Source organism: Grus americana, chromosome 6 (assembly GCF_028858705.1).
Source record: "Grus americana isolate bGruAme1 chromosome 6, bGruAme1.mat, whole genome shotgun sequence".
In the NCBI taxonomy this organism is placed as follows: domain Eukaryota; kingdom Metazoa; phylum Chordata; class Aves; order Gruiformes; family Gruidae; genus Grus; species Grus americana.
Genome location: NC_072857.1, coordinates 7,766,419 through 7,783,469, shown reverse-complemented (window position 1 = coordinate 7,783,469; position 17,051 = coordinate 7,766,419). Strand labels below are relative to the sequence as shown.

The 17,051-nt window shown below is 37.1% G+C and overlaps 1 protein-coding gene across 18 annotated transcripts in view; it reads left to right on the top strand.

Moving 5' to 3' along the window:
* R3HDM1 (R3H domain containing 1) overlaps positions 1 to 17,051 on the top strand; it is a 90,544-nt gene that overhangs the window by 59,087 nt on the left and 14,406 nt on the right. For 10 of the 18 annotated variants that reach the window (XM_054830735.1, XM_054830738.1, XM_054830739.1 and 7 more), the window contains 9 exons: positions 80 to 175; positions 1,549 to 1,586; positions 1,669 to 1,719; positions 1,867 to 2,093; positions 4,802 to 5,056; positions 8,592 to 8,746; positions 10,225 to 10,326; positions 13,936 to 14,190; positions 14,672 to 14,792. In XM_054830735.1, coding sequence (XP_054686710.1) covers positions 80 to 175; positions 1,549 to 1,586; positions 1,669 to 1,719; positions 1,867 to 2,093; positions 4,802 to 5,056; positions 8,592 to 8,746; positions 10,225 to 10,326; positions 13,936 to 14,190; positions 14,672 to 14,792 — 1,300 coding nt within the window. The remainder of the gene's footprint in view (positions 1 to 79; positions 176 to 1,548; positions 1,587 to 1,668; positions 1,720 to 1,866; positions 2,094 to 4,801; positions 5,057 to 8,591; positions 8,747 to 10,224; positions 10,327 to 13,935; positions 14,191 to 14,671; positions 14,793 to 17,051) is intronic. The other 8 variants (XM_054830741.1, XM_054830743.1, XM_054830742.1 and 5 more) reach the window with 5 other exon arrangements.

Genomic DNA, 17,051 nt, shown 5'->3' with positions numbered 1-17,051 from the left:
ATTTCCTTCCACTTGCTGTATTTGATTGTGTTTTTATACTATTTTCCTGTAGAAGTTGACACTGTATCACTTAATTTAGATGAGAATACGATTAAAAGATGACAGAAGAAGTAAATCCATAGAAGAACGTGAAGAAGAATATCAGAGAGCTAGAGAAAGAATATTTGCACAAGATGTACGTATCAAAGCAAATCTTATGGTGTTTTGTATGAATACTTCACACATATACATGCACACGTGGGTTTTGTTAAAAGATACTTCTTTCCAGAAACTTTCTGTATCTGATAGGGAATGAGCAGATAGGAGTTGTTAGGGTGGCCTGAGTGGTATTGAAGTTTCTGAGAAAATTTCTGTTTTCTCTAATCACCACTGTATGAAACTCAAGCAACCTTCAAGAATTATTTTTGGTGCCTTATCTAGAATTACCTATTTCAAATTCAGCAAGGGGCAAAATAATGCATTAAGTTATAGAGTTTTGGTACTGCAATCATTTCAATTGTTACTCAGAGCAATAATTATTTAAAAGAACAAACAAAACTAAAATGCTATTTTTTTCACACTTGTATGTGTATCAAACACATCTTGTGACTAGTCACAGTAAAATGATTTTAATTCCCATATGTGACATTTCAATCAGAACCGTAGAAATCTAGTCTGTCTTGACGGGAGTTATTAAGCAGGACAACGTTGTAAACTATAATTCAATCACAAGTATATATTTAGTTATATTGAGTGAAACAGAACAAATATGTTTTCAAAAATACGCATTACTTCTAATAATCCACTTTTTCTGACATTTATCTGTAGATCTCATGCATCCAAACCCAGATTCTTGTTCTGAAAAAAGAGTAATGAGCTCTGAGATACTAATTTGCTATATTCAAATCTTTTCCAAAAGCCTTTTTTTTTTTTTTTTGTTCACCTTAGTTACGAACAAAAAGAATGGTCTTTTGGATATAAAATCAGCTTTTGCATACTCGCATACTATGTACTGTACCCTTAGAAGCTTTGTGCTACATGTTAGAAGTCACAGTCAAGGACAATGTAATTGAAGTTAATAATAGCCGTTTTGATTGTATATTCTGTCTGCTTTTTAGCATATGTACTTGTACCCAAAGAATTCAGTACAATTATTGCAGTAGCCAGCGTTGTCTTCTACTTCACACTTTCAAGCGGAAGACAAGGCAACTCAGGTGGTGTAACAGACTTGTGAAGTCACACATCAGCTGGAAGTTACATAAGGCAGAGAAGGCCCAATAGAAGAACTGTAACTTCAGAAAAGATATTATATAAACAAAATGGTCAGCATTGTAACTGTTCTAACTTTTCTTTCCTGCAGATGGGCCTTTTTATATTGCCTTCTTTTTCCCATAACATGGAAATTATCCACCAAACAGGTTCAGTTTTCAGACAGCTTAATATAAAGAGATGCTGTAAAACTCCATGTATAATACAAAAGACTCCAAACTGCAGCATGTTTTGTCACTGTGCTATAGCAGGGTTTCTAGATGCCATTCATATTAATTTCTACACTTCTTTGCCCCTCAGTCCCTGTGTTCCCAAGAGAATTATTTCACTGATAAAAGGTAAGAAAATTTGCAGTTTAATTCTGTTTCATTTTCCTATTTTCTTAATAAATATTAAGCTATCTTATTAAAATGTCAACAGAATCCAGGAGGAAGAAACTAATAGTACACAACAAAGACGACAGATACTTAGGTATTTGATGCTTTCTTTAAAAAAAAATAAACCCCTAAAGTATTCTGCATGCATTTCACCTTTTCTTTTTTCTTTTTTTTTTTTTGTTTTCTTTTCTCTTATTTTGCAATTGATGCTTATGCTAAAAGTTTAGTTTATAACTTACAGAATCAATAAGGAAACATCAGGGAGATCAGCCAACAGCCATCAGAGCAGTACTGAAAATGAGCTGAAGTATTGTGAACCCCGTCCCTGGAGCAGCACCGACTCTGATAGCTCCATCCGCAATCTGAAGCCAGCTGTAACGAAAGCCAGCAGCTTCAGTGGGATATCAGTTCTGACAAGAGGAGATAGCTCTGGAAGCAGCAAAAGCACAGGCAGGCTGTCTAAGACAGGTATAATAAAATCTGTACAAATACATAGTTACATAGTAGTGAAGTACCTGATGGTTTTGATACTCGACGCGTGTTGCAGATGTGTACATATGTAGGGGCCTGAGTCTCGTAGGTGCTCCGTGCGTGCAACTCCCTCTGGATACAGTGGGTGCTGCGTACATAGAGTGACTACAGACCTAGCCCTGTAGTGCCTAACTGCCGTGGAGAGCTAGAATTCAGGTAACACATTAAATGAAGACATTTTTGACTTTGGAAGTAGAATTTTAAAGTGCGTTATGGATGGCTTGAAGCTAAATGCATTTCACATTTGGAAGCATTTATCAACATAAGTACTTTGTTCAAAAGAAAAATTTAGAGTTCAACTCTTCAGTTTCAGTGTGGCAAAGCTGCATTGTGCAGTCTTGGGAAACGGTGCGCTGCTGTCCTACTAGTTAGGAAAAGCCAGCATTAAAGCCTATGAATTGTTAGTTATCTTTGTGTTATCTTCCAGTGCCAGTGTTAAATTTAAATGAATATGGCTAAAAAGCATACTTAATTTTTAGATTGAAAAATCAGATCAGTGGAACAAAGTGTACTGCTTAATTTTAAGATTCAGGAATGTTGGGGGAAAATACTCATTTGATGAGTCTGGATTTCAAAAGTCTGTTAACTTGTAATTAATGTCAAAATAAAATCTCAGAAAATGCAGATAGAAATCTTCTGTGGGCCAACATGAAATTTGGTAAATACTTGTATTCCAAATGCCAGCGTAATTTGATCTAATTGATAATCTTGGTTGTGGAGAATTTTGAGGCTTGTAACGCATGGGTGGGTTACAGATGTGCTATTTCAGAATTTGAAGTAGAACTGTAGAAAAGCAGAATATTAGTACTTGCCTGTATTGTGCTTGGCTTTGATCTTATTCATAAAACTTGTTTCTAATGAGGATCTGTTTAAATTTTTTGCTTTCCCTTAAACCACCACTACCTTATAGGTATATCACCTCACTTTTGTATCTTAATGCAGTAAACCAGTTGCAAACTCTGTTTGTTATATAAAAGAAATACATTCCAAGGTACTTCTGCATATTCTGTAAAGTCGTGCCATCATGTTGAGTTATTTTGTTCAGCAATGTAGTAGTGCTATTTGGCACAGCTTGAAAAGAAACTCCAACCTGACAATAGTGTATATATAAAATACATTCTTAGAAACCATTGTTTTCTAAATTGCAAGAACATAAATGGATTCTTAAAAACTTGATTTTGGCATTCTGAGAGTTACGCATTCTGAACTTTGAATGTTACCTTGATGGTTGTTGCTTCACTTGCAGTTACAGGTTGTGGTGATTTTGCATGTGTTGAGATTGGTTTTGTTTGTTCATTTTGATCAAGAATGTAATAGGCTTTAATTATGATGGCTTCAGCCTAATTTCTCTACGTAATCTAGAAGAGGATACACTTGTAAACAAATCTTAATCAGAGTAACTTTGGTCAGGTAAAGATTGCTTTACAGAGCTGGGATTTGCTATTTTGCCCAGTTTACAATTAATAGCTTTGTATTTCTCTTCATCTAGCTAAAAAGGTTAATAGCAATAGCAAATGCTTCAAGCCATACTATCTTTTCATACACACAAGTAAAAGGGTTACAATTAGAAATTTTTATGAAGGACTGCAAAGTAACTTCAAACAGTAGATAAATTTTGTCACAGCCCTTTCTGAGTCTTGCTTCCTCTTCCAGATTGTATAGAGGCTGCTAATGAAGACTTCTTAAGTTTAAACAACTATATTCTGTTTCCAAGTACTGCAAGTATAGCAAAGACTTAATGAAAAATATGATAAACTGTATACCTAGAGATCTAGGTATACAGTGATCTAGGAACAGTGCAGTTCTACAGACCTCTCCATTTTGGACTTTGGAATATTGCTTTAGCTGCATGCCTTGGCTTTCAGAAAGCTTGGGGTCTGGTTCTCCACTGCCTTGCAATGTTTATAGTCATTCATATCTGTAAAACAATTATTGTTTTCCATCAGCTATTTCATATTCCTTTTGAATTTTGAATTGTTGCATAAAACTAGGCTAAAGCTACATATTACCATAATTTTTTCAGCTGTATTCTTGAAAATTGTCAGAGGAGGGAAGAAATAGTTTGGGGTTTTTTAGTATTCTGTAATTTGTCCAGTAGGTGAGTCAGAGAAGACCTCTGACATCTAGTAGTGAAAAGAAAATGGTCGTTGCTTGCATGCAAGCTGTGTCTCCAGAGCATGTGAATTTAGCTAATGTATCTGCAGGGACTTTGGGCCCGCTGCATCTGCATTACCCCATGGCCTGCACATGTGCAATAGTTGTAGGCTGTGTGTTCATCGCTTTGGTGAATCCAGTTGATAGATGTGCGTGCATCATTTTGGAATAAGTAAACAATGACTTAAATGAATTGCAGATGAACATGTGCATATGTACAGGCATGTATTTTCTGTCCAGAAAATCAGAGCTAGATATGAAAGCCTCACTTTACAGTGCAAAGCAGTGCTGAATTGACCCTTGGTTCACAGAAGGAATCTTGTAATGGTATTCCAGGGGAGATGAAGGGGGAAGTTCATTGAAAAGGCCGCTCTTTAATAATGTACTTAAATGCTGAGCTTTAAGGGTAAGCATTTACAAGTATATATTTTTAAGTGAGCATGATGTTTCTGTCTCTAGGTAAAAACAATTTCTCATTACTCCTTTCCTAGGTTCAGAGTCTTCTAGTAGTGTAGGGTCATCCACGGGTTCTCTTTCTCACACCCAGCAGCCTCTTCCAGTGCCAGCTCTAAGCCAGCCTTCTCATGGCACGCCTGCCGTCTATCCAACTGTCAGCACTAGTAACTCTCTTTCCTTTGATGGTGGCATAAGCGGGCAAGTGGCACCTACTAGCGCTAGCTTCTTTTTGCTTCCCTTGGAAGCGGCAGGCATACCACCTGGCAGTGTTCTGATCAACCCTCAAACAGGTTGGTACACGCTTGTGGATGTTTTTGTTACAATTGAGAACTTGGAGAAAAATGCACGTGTGTTTACATAAGGCTGAATGTCAGTATTGTCCTTTTAATTTTTTTTTATGTGGTTGTGTTTGTTCAGTGCACTTAATTTAAAAAGAAAGCATGACTTTAGGATCAAAGGAATATGGAAAACTCACTTGTTTTTCTCTAGTAGATTTTTAACTTATATGTTAAATTTTCATGAGTGACTTGCACAAAATAAGACAATCCTATTATCTCTTATCCAGAACGCAGAATAACTTAAATGGTTTCATTCTTTTTCTGGAGAGGGAAAAGTCATTCCCAGTGCTACTATAAAACGGTTTCCATGAGGGAAGAGAGCCTGAAGAAGAATTCATATTGACTTGAAAGAATTTATCATCCTTCATACTGTTTGTCACAACATACTCTTGCATCTCTATGCTCATGACACTGACTTAATACAAGTGAAAGAAACAAGCATGAGATTACATGCTATTTCTAAATGTCTGTTTGCCAGTTTAAAACAGGATTGTAATTGGCCAATACTCATATTTTTAGTAAGTAGTAGGAAATTTATACTTCATAAAGTAGATGCAAGGAGATGTGTGGATTAAATGACTAGTTAGCATTCTCTGAGCAAACTTTTACTTTGTTGTAGAAGTCAAGAAATCCTGAAAATTTTAATTTACCTTTTATATAACACATTGCAATCTTTGGAAAATTATTATATTTTAAGTTTAATTTAAAGATTTGCTGTCCTTGTAGAAAAGAAAATACTTCAGACTATATTTCCTATCATTCTGTAGGTGAACTTTATTACGTTTGAATATAACTGCATGTGATGTTTTAAACTAAATTTTTATCATTGGGGTTGTTAAAATGATCAGTTATTAAATTATTTCTAGAACTGAAAGGTTTAACATTGAAATAGATAGTTTTATCATTTTCCTTAATATAAATCAATTGCAGTTGTATACAAAATTTGAGAATTTTTCTCATTAATGATTCTGCATATTGATATGCTGCCTAAGATTTCTCACAAATGCCTTACTGTGTAAATGGTTTAATCCAGCCCTGCTAAAAATTGGTTACAAATGACTAGCTGTAGCATCTAATTTTCATAGATAGCCATTGGATGTGGAACAGGACGCATTTGCCAACTTAGATCTAGGTTCTGGACAATAGCATTATTGACTTTGGTTTTCTAGTTCTACTGTGATAGTTGTACATCTTATGAATTTTCCATTGTCTGTTGACCATCTGAAGACATGATTAGTGAACATGATTAGAAAAATAAGTGGGTTTAGTGTTTGTATACACTAGAATACTTTGTACTCTACATGAAATATGAAGACTGGCTGTCATTTTTCATACTATGAGTTTATAGCATGACCATACTAAAATCTTTAGAGGTGCTGTACAAAACAGATATTGCAGGCACTGAAACGATACCATGAGCTTGACAGTGATTTCATGTAAAACATGATACAGTTTTGTCATTTAAAAAATAGCACGTTTTGAGTCATCTTCATTTCAGTTATGTGCTTGTCAATATTTTTTGCATGTGATTAATGTCACTTTCTTCCTCCTGTACTGTTGGTCATTTTCCCTGTTACATTGATGGGACTTCCACAAGCAACAGGGAGGGGCAGAGAGACAAGTGGGATTGTGAAAGTTTTTAATCTGAAAGGATCTTGTACTTGCACCCCCTCAGAAAAGGCAGCAGAATTGTAGACTTGACTCTGGTATTCATTAAAATTGGCTTGATTTTCAAATTGTGATTATTCGTACATTGTATCAATTTTTAATGTATTTAAACCAGTCATTAATAGTCTTTAATAACAGAAGATTATGTTAATATCTAATGAGTGTCTAATAGAAGATAAAGTACACTTCCAGAACAAGGAATATCTAGGTTCAGATAAACTTTCGACTTACAATGTACTCAACTGATCATATTCTGTAACTGTTCATCTGGCTTTATTGTTCCAAATGACAGTCAGACCTCAGAAAAATGTACACTAGTTTCTCAGCATTTCTGACAGAGGATCTTGTGACCTTAGGTCAACAGAGTCATCGTTCTCAGTAGTTGAAGATGGTAATTAAAGACACTTCTTAGTTAGCCACTATAGGAAACAAGCTACTGTGATTACCAGAAAAGGAAATAAGAAAATCTGACTCCCTGTTTATGTGAACATTACCAATTCTTGAGCATTAAAGAGAAATCCATTAAGCAAAATTGAATATAGCTTGTTCACCTGCAGTCCAGTTGCATAATATGTAGCTTATTTTTGCAAGTCTGTTCATGTTTCCTGTCTCTTGCATTAGTCACCTCAGTCCTCTCCTCAGTAACTTCTACACTCTTACGTTGGCCAGTTGTGTTTAAATCAAGGCCAGGTTGGATGGGGCTTTGGGAAACCTGGTCTAGTGGAGGGTGTCCCTGCCCACGGCAGGGAGGTTGGATACTAGATGATCTTTAAAGGTCCCTTCCAACCCAGGCCATTCTAGGATTCTATGAAATATGATGGGACAAAGAAGTCTGAAGGAGCATTAGTCTCCTTTGACAGGACCGTGGCTAAAGTGCAAAGGCTTTAGTCTCAGTTTGTACCTTTTGGGAAAGAATCTCAGACAAAAAAATATTTATATTGGAAGAGAGAAAAATATACATCAATATTTGGTCCGTAAGCATCAAACTGAGCCAATGCAAGGCACGTGTCATTAAGCAGCTAGACACAGGTCCTTGCTAGCTAATCTGTTGTTCCTTTGATTTGTTTTGTTTTTTCTAACCCAGGCACCAAAATAAATCACTGTTTGTTTATAATTTACTTTTAAGTAGTTTATTATTTAATTGTTTTTTATTAGTCCATTGCTGTAATATTGAACTTGCCAATTATTAAATGGGAGAATAATAATACATTATTTAATTTGAAAGCTGAAAGCCAATTCACCTATGAATAGGGGAAGAGAGTCCTTTAACAGTAATCTTATCAGCAGTTATGAGAATACCGTTGCAGCTATTGTTTTATATATATATATATATTTTTAAAATATTTGCCTTTAAGCTCTCCTGTGTTCTGGTTGGTGTTGAAGCTGATTAAAGGAGATTCATTTAATGGACTTTTAAAAGGTCCTTAAAACAGTATTTTCAGTAGGGGTTTTCTTTGTTACTCCTGCCCTTTTCAATCTACTTTCTTGAAAACTCATTTTTAATAAAAGCAGAATACAGCAAATATTTATCTGTGGTCACTAAGTAAAGACTAGGATATTTTTGTTTACCTTAAATGTTTTAGTTTTTAACTGCATGTAGTTTGTCGAATGAGGCCTGTTTAGTCATTGCTATCATAAATGTAGTTGTGGGGATTTGGCATAAATCTGTCATATAAACCAGTATGACTTTGCTTATTTTCAAGTTTTATTATTGTATTCATTTTGCTGACTGTAAATATACTTGTGTTTATTTTCTCCAAACTTAGATGATGCAGCTGGCTGTTATTTGGTTGTGTCTTGTTCTCTTCCAACTTTCCAGGTCAGCCATTCCTTAATCCAGATGGCACTCCAGTTGTGTACAATCCTCCTATGCCTCAGCAACCTGTTAGGACCCAAGTGCCTGGACCTCCGCAACAGCCGCCTCTTCCCGCACCACCTCAGCAACAGCCAGCGGCTAATCACATCCTCTCACAGGTGCACATGTCAAATACATGATGCTTGTATTGATGACCGATACTGTCAGACTGCTGCCTGATAACAAGGCATCATCAGTAGGTTTGTTCTGTTGAAGCATAGGTTAAGAAATAATAGCTACACAGGTATGGGTAGCTAGACTTTCCCCCCCACAGTCCTTGGAACTATCCATTCTGCTAATAACTGAACATGGTAGGCAGCCTTTTCTTAGAAATACAGAAGATATTTTAATCCGAAAAATGTTGCCGTATCAAGAACACACCACGCCTAGATTGCTCTCGAAGAGAGGCTCTGCCTTCGTCCTTAGTCACGTTGTGTGGTTATGCCCGGCATTAACAGTCATATATTCAGCAATTTGGGAAAGAGAGTTAATCCAGCTGAAATATTTGTCTCCTTGTCTTAAGGTTATTTTTCAGCCAGATGAATTCTTGGGCTGTACCGCACAAGCAGTACGCATGGCACAATAGTAGCAGTTTAGGACTGGTAGAGTGTGAACGCCTCTTTAGTAGCACTTTGGCTTACCCTGCTTACAAAACTGCACACTGAAGTACAGGATATACTTTATCCTAGTCTTGTACAAGAGGAATTTAGTAAAATAGGCCAGATAAAAGATAACCTCAGCCATTGAAGAAGAAGAGAAAAGCAACGTGTGTGTATAGGCAGGAGAAGGGCAGATTCTCCCTCTTTACACAGCAGCTATTTCAGGCACCAAGCTACTGGCTATAGTCTCCTGTGGTATTTTCAGTTTGTCCTCAAATTTTATAAGAGTTATTTATAGAACTTCATCTAAACATTTATCTTTGTTCATTTTCCCTGTTTAAATTTTCTGTTCAGGATACCTGTGTATGCCACAATAGAGATGGTCTGTTTTGGAAAAGGCTCATTTGTAGTCTTTCTCCCTGTCTAGTTTACAGAAGCGTGTACGTGGTATTTGCACTTTTCTTCACAAATTCCCTACTACTTCTATGATTGCCATTTCAGTGGATGCTGGAGTTGAACCTGCCCAAAATATTATCAGCAATGACACCGCTCTGATGTTCAAATAGCCATAATCTAGAGAAAACACTTCAGTATTGTTGAATAAGTGAAAGTAATATGTTTTAATCTGTGGTTAGTAGTAAATTCATTCTGTCTTTAGAAACTTTGAAACAACTTGTATTTATAATGCATGTGTAGTTTTTATTTTATACTTTCAAAAAAATCTCTGAAAGAAACAGTAAATGTTAAATAGAAGCAATTTCCTGACATAGCTAATAGAATGTGTAACAGTTAAATGTATTTCTGCTGGGAGACTGAGCTATTGAAAATTACTTCTGTTTTAATTCTGTGCAGTCTTGAGCTTTAAAAAAAAAAAGTAGTATCCGTTCCCTTTCTAGTAATGGAGTGTAGCTGCTTCTTCTATTACAGAAGACTTTGGCTTTGTTTTCACTCCTCTTACTCTGATGTTAACCATGTTTATAAATCTGTTATTTCTTCAGCCTATGCGGTCTCTGCAGCCTTCTTCCCAGCCTGTTCAGTACTCTGCAGTCTCTTATCCACCCCCGCTCCTGCCAGTCTCCTCTACACAGCAATATTCTGTGGTATTAAATCTTCTCTTCATCTCCTCTCTGCATGGGTTAATCTTTAGTGGATGCTGGCCTTTGCTTGGTCATTTGTAAGTGCTGTGTGATACAGTGTAATGACTGGCTAGCTTTTCAGTCACAGTAAAATATTACCTGAGGGGGGGGAAATAGTTCCTGAGATCTTAATGTGTTTATTTCAAGTGCAGCACAAATATATCTAAAAATAGAGATATGTAGATATAGCCTTAATTGTATACATATTATTTTCCTTTGTAAAGGAACAGCTTTTCAATGCTATTGTTTTGTTAGCCAGTCAGTACCTTGCTATGTCTCTGGATTAATCTCTTTCCATCCTTTCTTCTTGTTTCTTTGCCTGCTCTTCTGCTGAACTGTAATACCTTTTGAGAGATCAGCGTTCTGATTGTTTGAGGTTACCTTTTTCTAGCCTCTTTGCCAGAACTCTTAACACTCCCACTTCACTAGCATCCCTTGTTTAATAAATAGAAGCTGGAAATGAAATATCTTAGGTTTTTGTGTTTAAAAAACCAAAACAAATAAATAAATAAAAAACCCCACACAAACTGAAACTGGAACCTAGTAAAGGAGAAGAGTTATCCAAGTCAGAATCTGAACTAAAGTCCAGGTCAAAAATTGAGGCTTCCCAACTCCCCGTACTACTCTGATACTCTGATGAATACATGTTTGTGTTGGGTTTACGTGGCAAGGTTTTGGTAGTAGGGGGCTGCAGGGGTGGCTTCTGTGAGAAGAGACAAGGAGCTGCCCTTGTGTTGGACAGAGCCAATTTCAGGTGCCTCTAAGACTGACCCTGCACTGCCCAAAGCTCAGTCAGTCATTGATGCTGGTGGTGTCTCTGTGATATAATATATTTGAGAAAGGGTAAAAAAAACCACTGTGCAGCAGCTGTGAGGGAGAGGAGTGAGAAACAACTCTGCGGACACCAAGGTTAGAAGTAGGAAAGGGAGGAGGTGCTCCAGGTGCTGGAGCAGAGATTCCCCTGCAGCCTGTGGAGGAAACCATTGTGAAGCAGGTTCTCCACCTGCAGCCCATGGAGGATGATGGTGGAGCAGATATCCACCTGCAGCCTGTGTAGGATCCTACTCCAGAGCAGGTGGAGATGGCCTGAAGGAAGCTGCAGCCTGTGGAGGGCAGCAGCAGGCTCCTGGCAGGAGCTGTGGCCCATGGAGAGGAACCCAGGCAGGAGGAGGTTTGCTGGCAGGACCTATGACCCTGTGGGGGACCCGCACTGGAGCAGTCTGTTCCTGAAGGACTGCGCCCTGTGGAAGGGACCCATGCTGGAGCAGGGAAGAGTGCGAGGAGGAAGGAGCAGCAGAGATGAAGTGTTATGAACCAGTCACAACCCCCATTCCCAGTCCCCCTGTGCCTCTGGGCGGGGGAGGAGGTAGAAGAGTTGGGAGTGAAGTTGAGCCTGGGAAGAAGCACGGGGGGTGGGGGAAGCTGCTTTTAGTATTGTTTTTATTTCTCACTATCCTACTCTGTTAATTGGCAAAAAATTAATCTTCCCCAAGTCGAGTCTGTTTTGCCTGTGATGGTAGTTGGTGAGCGATCTCCCTGTCCTTTTTTTGACACATTAAATTTTCATCTTATTTTCTCCCCCTGTATTGCTAAGGATGGGGGAGTGATAGAGCAGTTTGGTGGGCACCTGACAGCCAGCCAAAGGTAAACCACCACAATCTTAAACAAAAGCTAGTTCAGTATGTATTCAGAAGTTTTATTTTGTCATTATTTTCAAAATTAATCAGAAGTGTCTTCTAATAATAGATACAGATTTATCTGAATTCAGTAGCCTGCATATAATTAAAACTATATTGTAACTGTTAATCTGCACTTTAGGCATACAATTCTAAAAGAAATTGCGTTTCATGGAGGGTGGTTTTTTATTGGCAACGTTGTTTCTCATGTTATTTCAGAGTCCGCATGCATGTGGGCTGCAGTCAATATAACTCCTTAGTAATGAAATGAGAATGGTTAATTAACCAATGTGAGCTTCATATGTGAGTTTAGCATATGACTAAAGTGCTGTTAGTAGCAGCTAGTTCGGGTGTTAATTCACAATCATTGTTAGGCCTATAGTTTTAAAGCAGAGAATGAAACTTCTTCCAGATTTATAATAATTTCAAAGCCTTTCACATTCAGGAAATGGGTTCAAATACTAAGCGTGCTGGCAGTTTCAGAAATTTATTCCTGCTGTTTAAGTAACATAGTGAAAAGAATTGATGGTCTTGGTTTGTAATCTAAATGCAACGCATCGGTAGTTGGTACAAGGAAAGTTTGCTTTATCTGTTTATTGGTAATGCCATGTTTTGGAGGTTAATCATGCTTGTGCTGTACATCTCACAAACTGACCAGATCTGAACTTACTCATATTGGTAGTGTAACAGAAATAAATGTGTGTCGCTTGGGTTTATCCTTTGGACATTTTTAGAAGTAATATTAACTCATAATTCATAATTAAGTATCAGTATCTCCTCTCTAAACTAGGTATTATGAAAAGCAGCATGTAAAATCCAATGTAGAAAAGCATTACAGTTGTGTTAATAGGCATCATCAAAGAATGAAATGCCAAAGGCAAAGTTAGATTGTTATCTAATGAAAACAGGGCTTCTAAAGGTATTCTAAATAACGTTCTAGGTGCAACTTCTTATTTCCTGTGATATTAAGAATATCTTTAGCCTGGGAACTATAAAATTTCATCATAAAATGTGAATGTAGCTAATCGTAGAAGACAGATGTTGCACTTACTCTTTCTTGATTAACTCCTATCTTCTTCAGGATGATCTAAAAGATGATCACATGGTCTTAAAATATTTTTAATGTTCCTCCATGTTTGGAGAGTCCACTTCTGAAGTATGAACCAAATCTTCCTGTTTAGCAAAAAAACCACAGTACTCGTGATAACTTCTAATTTCCAGGATGTTGATAATTTGATGCTGAATTGCTTGTAAAGAAAAGGAGTTTGGGGTTACAGTAATAGAAGTTTCAAATTTCACAGGACTCCTGCAGTGCTCAGTGCAATCAGTATCATAGTTTCAGATGTTAATAAAATACATATACTAGGTAACAGCTAGACTACATTTCCTGCAACTGCTACTTGATTTCAGGCTAAAAAAAGTTAATCCTTACATGTAGACAATACCAAGTTAGAGGAATGCACCTCGTTATTCAGGATTAGAGCCTCATTAACTTAAGCTCTTAAAACCAAAAATTACTTTAGCAATATTAATGCCTTCTGCTATTTTAACTGGGGTTAGATGTTTTCACTCAAACTTCGGAGTCCAATCAGACTTTGACAACTGAATTCTTACAATAAGTAGATAGAGTCAGATGTAATCCAAAAATTGAATATTTGCAGTGAAATGAGTGAAGTCTCTGAATGTGGATGTTCTTTCCTGCTGTCAGCCCTGAAGATCATTTACTACTGTGTTGCATCTTGTTCTTTCCTGTTGTTCTTTGGCTGGTGTTGCTATTGCGCAGTAATCCGAGACGTGCATATCTGAAACTTAATGAGATATTTGGCTATCTTATTCTTTCTTGAATGTACATTTGTGAATGTAGTTTTTCCTTTTTTTTTTTTTTAAACTATTACAGCAAGACAACCTAGGATCACAATTTAGCCATATGAGTCTTGCCCGCCAGCCACCAGCTGACCCAGCTGAACCTCATACTGCTATGTTCCAGTCTACTGTTGTCCTCCAGCCCCACCAGCAGCCTGGTTATATCATCGCGGCTGCTCCACCACCCTCTGGCCAACCAGTTTCTGCTCCAGGCTACTCAACATCTAGCCACTCTGTCAACCAGCAAGTACTCCAGCAGCAGGGATATGTGCAGCAACCTGTGCCGCAGGTACAGTGGCTATGGTTTCCTCCTCCCAAAAGCTATATTTAAAAACTGATGGTGCTGTTCTATTAGTGAGCTTTTTATATGGCATGGGGCTCCCTGTTAAATTGCAGCTGTGTGCATTTATTCTGGGGTTGGGGGGGGGGTGGTTCTGCTTTACGTGCTTTCCTTGAGAAGGAGCAATCACTCAGGTCTTCCTATTTACCTGTAGCTGATACAACTCATGTTCTGCATAGTTTGCTAGTGTCTCAGATGTTTCTTTGTAGAAATTGGGAATTGTTATTTCTACAGTGAAAGTAGAAGAAATCATCTGATAAAGAGGGAATTTATGTAGTATGTGTTGTTAATTGCTAAACTATTTAACATTAGTTGCACCTTTTAATAAGCTTTGCATCTTTCTTTTATTGTGTGATTCTTTTTGCATTTAGATGTCTGCCTCCTATAAACTTGCAGGTAGTGAATGTCTCTAATTGTTGTTTGTTTTCAGATGCCAGCTTGTTATTGTACCCCCAATCAGTATCCGCACTCCAGTCAACAGTATCGACCTGTTTCTGTCCATTACAACACACAGCAAAACCAACCACTGGCACAGCCTGGACAGCAGACAGGTTTGTTGAACTTTTTCAGCATTTCATCAGAACACCTCATGTGCGTTTTCTCCTGGGTTTGCTTTTTAAACTTATTTTGCTGTATAATTTCAAATAAAGTAGAAGTTCAAATATGAGATACAAGGTATAACTAACCTGAGGTGGAAAAAATTGAGTCAGTTGTTCATGAAACTTGAGATTTGAGCCATTATTATGAGTGTCTCATGCTGTAACTTTAATTATAGGATAATTTTTATTTTTTTTAAGTTTAGAACAGAGTAATTTAAAAAAACTTGTAACTTAGTTACTAACTTTTTAGTAACTTGCAAAGCAAGATGAATTAGTACCTTTAAATGATGTAATGTTACAGAGATATACCTTAACTGAAAGATATAAACAAAAGATACTAATTTCAGATGTTGTGGCATGAAAAGACTGTTATGCAGAAGATACTGGTGATACTGTTTTAATTTATCTTTCTGTCCTATGATTAAAGGTATCTGGGTATTGCATAGAATATATAATGAGCCTTAAGTAGTTAGAATTAGTTTTCTGCTCCTATTTCGAGTAAAGGCTTTTCTACTGTTTCCAGGTTACCTGTCTATGAATGTTATCAAGCTGTGTTTGTCTCCTTTCTTTCCTAGTGTGTTTCCTTAGAAATTGTAACTGTAGCTACCATTATTCCATTAATCTGTACTTAAAAATATTGTTATGACTTCTTCAATAAGATTTGGATTCCTGAAACAAATTTACTTCTGAGTAATATCTTGACTCACAGTCAAAACTTTCAGAAGTAACTAGTGATGTTTGGAGGCAGAGATCCTTAAAAATCAGGCTTTTACACCATGCCTTAGTTGAATACACTAGACAATGTCCTTTTGAGTTTCCTTTGGGAAGAAGGGTATTTTTAATTCCTCCCCTGCCCCCAACTATGTGTTGTCCTACAGAAATAGGGTGAAAGATCAGCCTTTACAAATATTAACTGGATTTCTTTATCGCTGTTCTATGAAGTAGCCTGTAAGAGGGGTGACTCCCTCTTCTGCAGTTCTTCTGGGAAGTGCTCCAATAGCAGCAACACTTGAAGTTGTTATTCAGGGTTCAGTTCACAAATTTGGGCAGGATTATTTCATTGCAGAATCATCAAGATGTGTTACCCACTTATGGTAGGGCTGTCAGATCATTTTAAAATACTGTTAGTACCTGATCACTACTTTTCGCTCCTCAGAAGTCAAAGTATATTGACATTTTTTTTCAAAGGCAAACTAATTACTCTGTTTTGCAACTTGTTTGATGCATTGGTGTTAAAGGTGTGTTATCCAACTGTGTTACACAACCTGCTTTTCTTCCTCAGAATTTCTAATACCTAGACTACTTGATAGCAAAAAGTCTGAGGCTCAGCTGGAGTTACTTCCCTGTGTGAATAGCACACAAACTCTAAATCCGAGAGAGCCCAGTGTATATACGTAGCTAAACAAAGCAATCTGAATTTGAAAGCAGGGGGTGACGGTGCATCAGCACCAAGATGCAAAGGGAAGAATCGGTTGCTATTAGGTAAGTAAGTTTTTCTTGTCTGTTTTTAGCTCTTTAACTGAATTTCACTGCCTGTAATGTGGACAGGGTGAAAATCATCAGCAGCCTAAATCTCCGTGTCCTAGAAGAAATAAAATAAGAAAGCTGTGCAGACAGCTACTTTTCTACTTTGATAATGTACCTTCTACCTATAACTCTGACATCAAGGGATCGTGTTTAAGTCATGAAGCCAATAATTTCATTCAGTCCTGTTTTGTTTCCTAGCACTAATGGTAGAGAGAAGTATTTTACTAGCAACTGCATAATTTAGTGTTTAACTCAAAATCTTCAAATTGCTACCTAGCCATTGCTGGCTCTCATTTACTGCTTTATCGGCAACTTTGAATCTCTCTTGTAGATTTATTTTAATCCTTAAATATTTGTATTAAGTTGACACAAAGCTACATCTGAAATGGTTGATGTTTATTAGCAATGGCTGGGTTTGAGACAAAAGGCAGCATGTTACTTGGCTAATACAGCCATGTGTCTGGTCAAAAATGAGAATTAACAAATCTTGTATTACATAAAAGCCGTGGGTTTTATTCATCTTATAATAAAGTGGTTACTAACTATGAAATAACTTTCCAAACACAAATTTAGATAAAAGATGACAACTTCTGAGACCATGGCAACTGAAGCCAGTTTTAGTTTAATATTATGGAGTGGTCTGACTTTATTTATGAGCTGTTGGATTCGGGGCCGTAACACTGT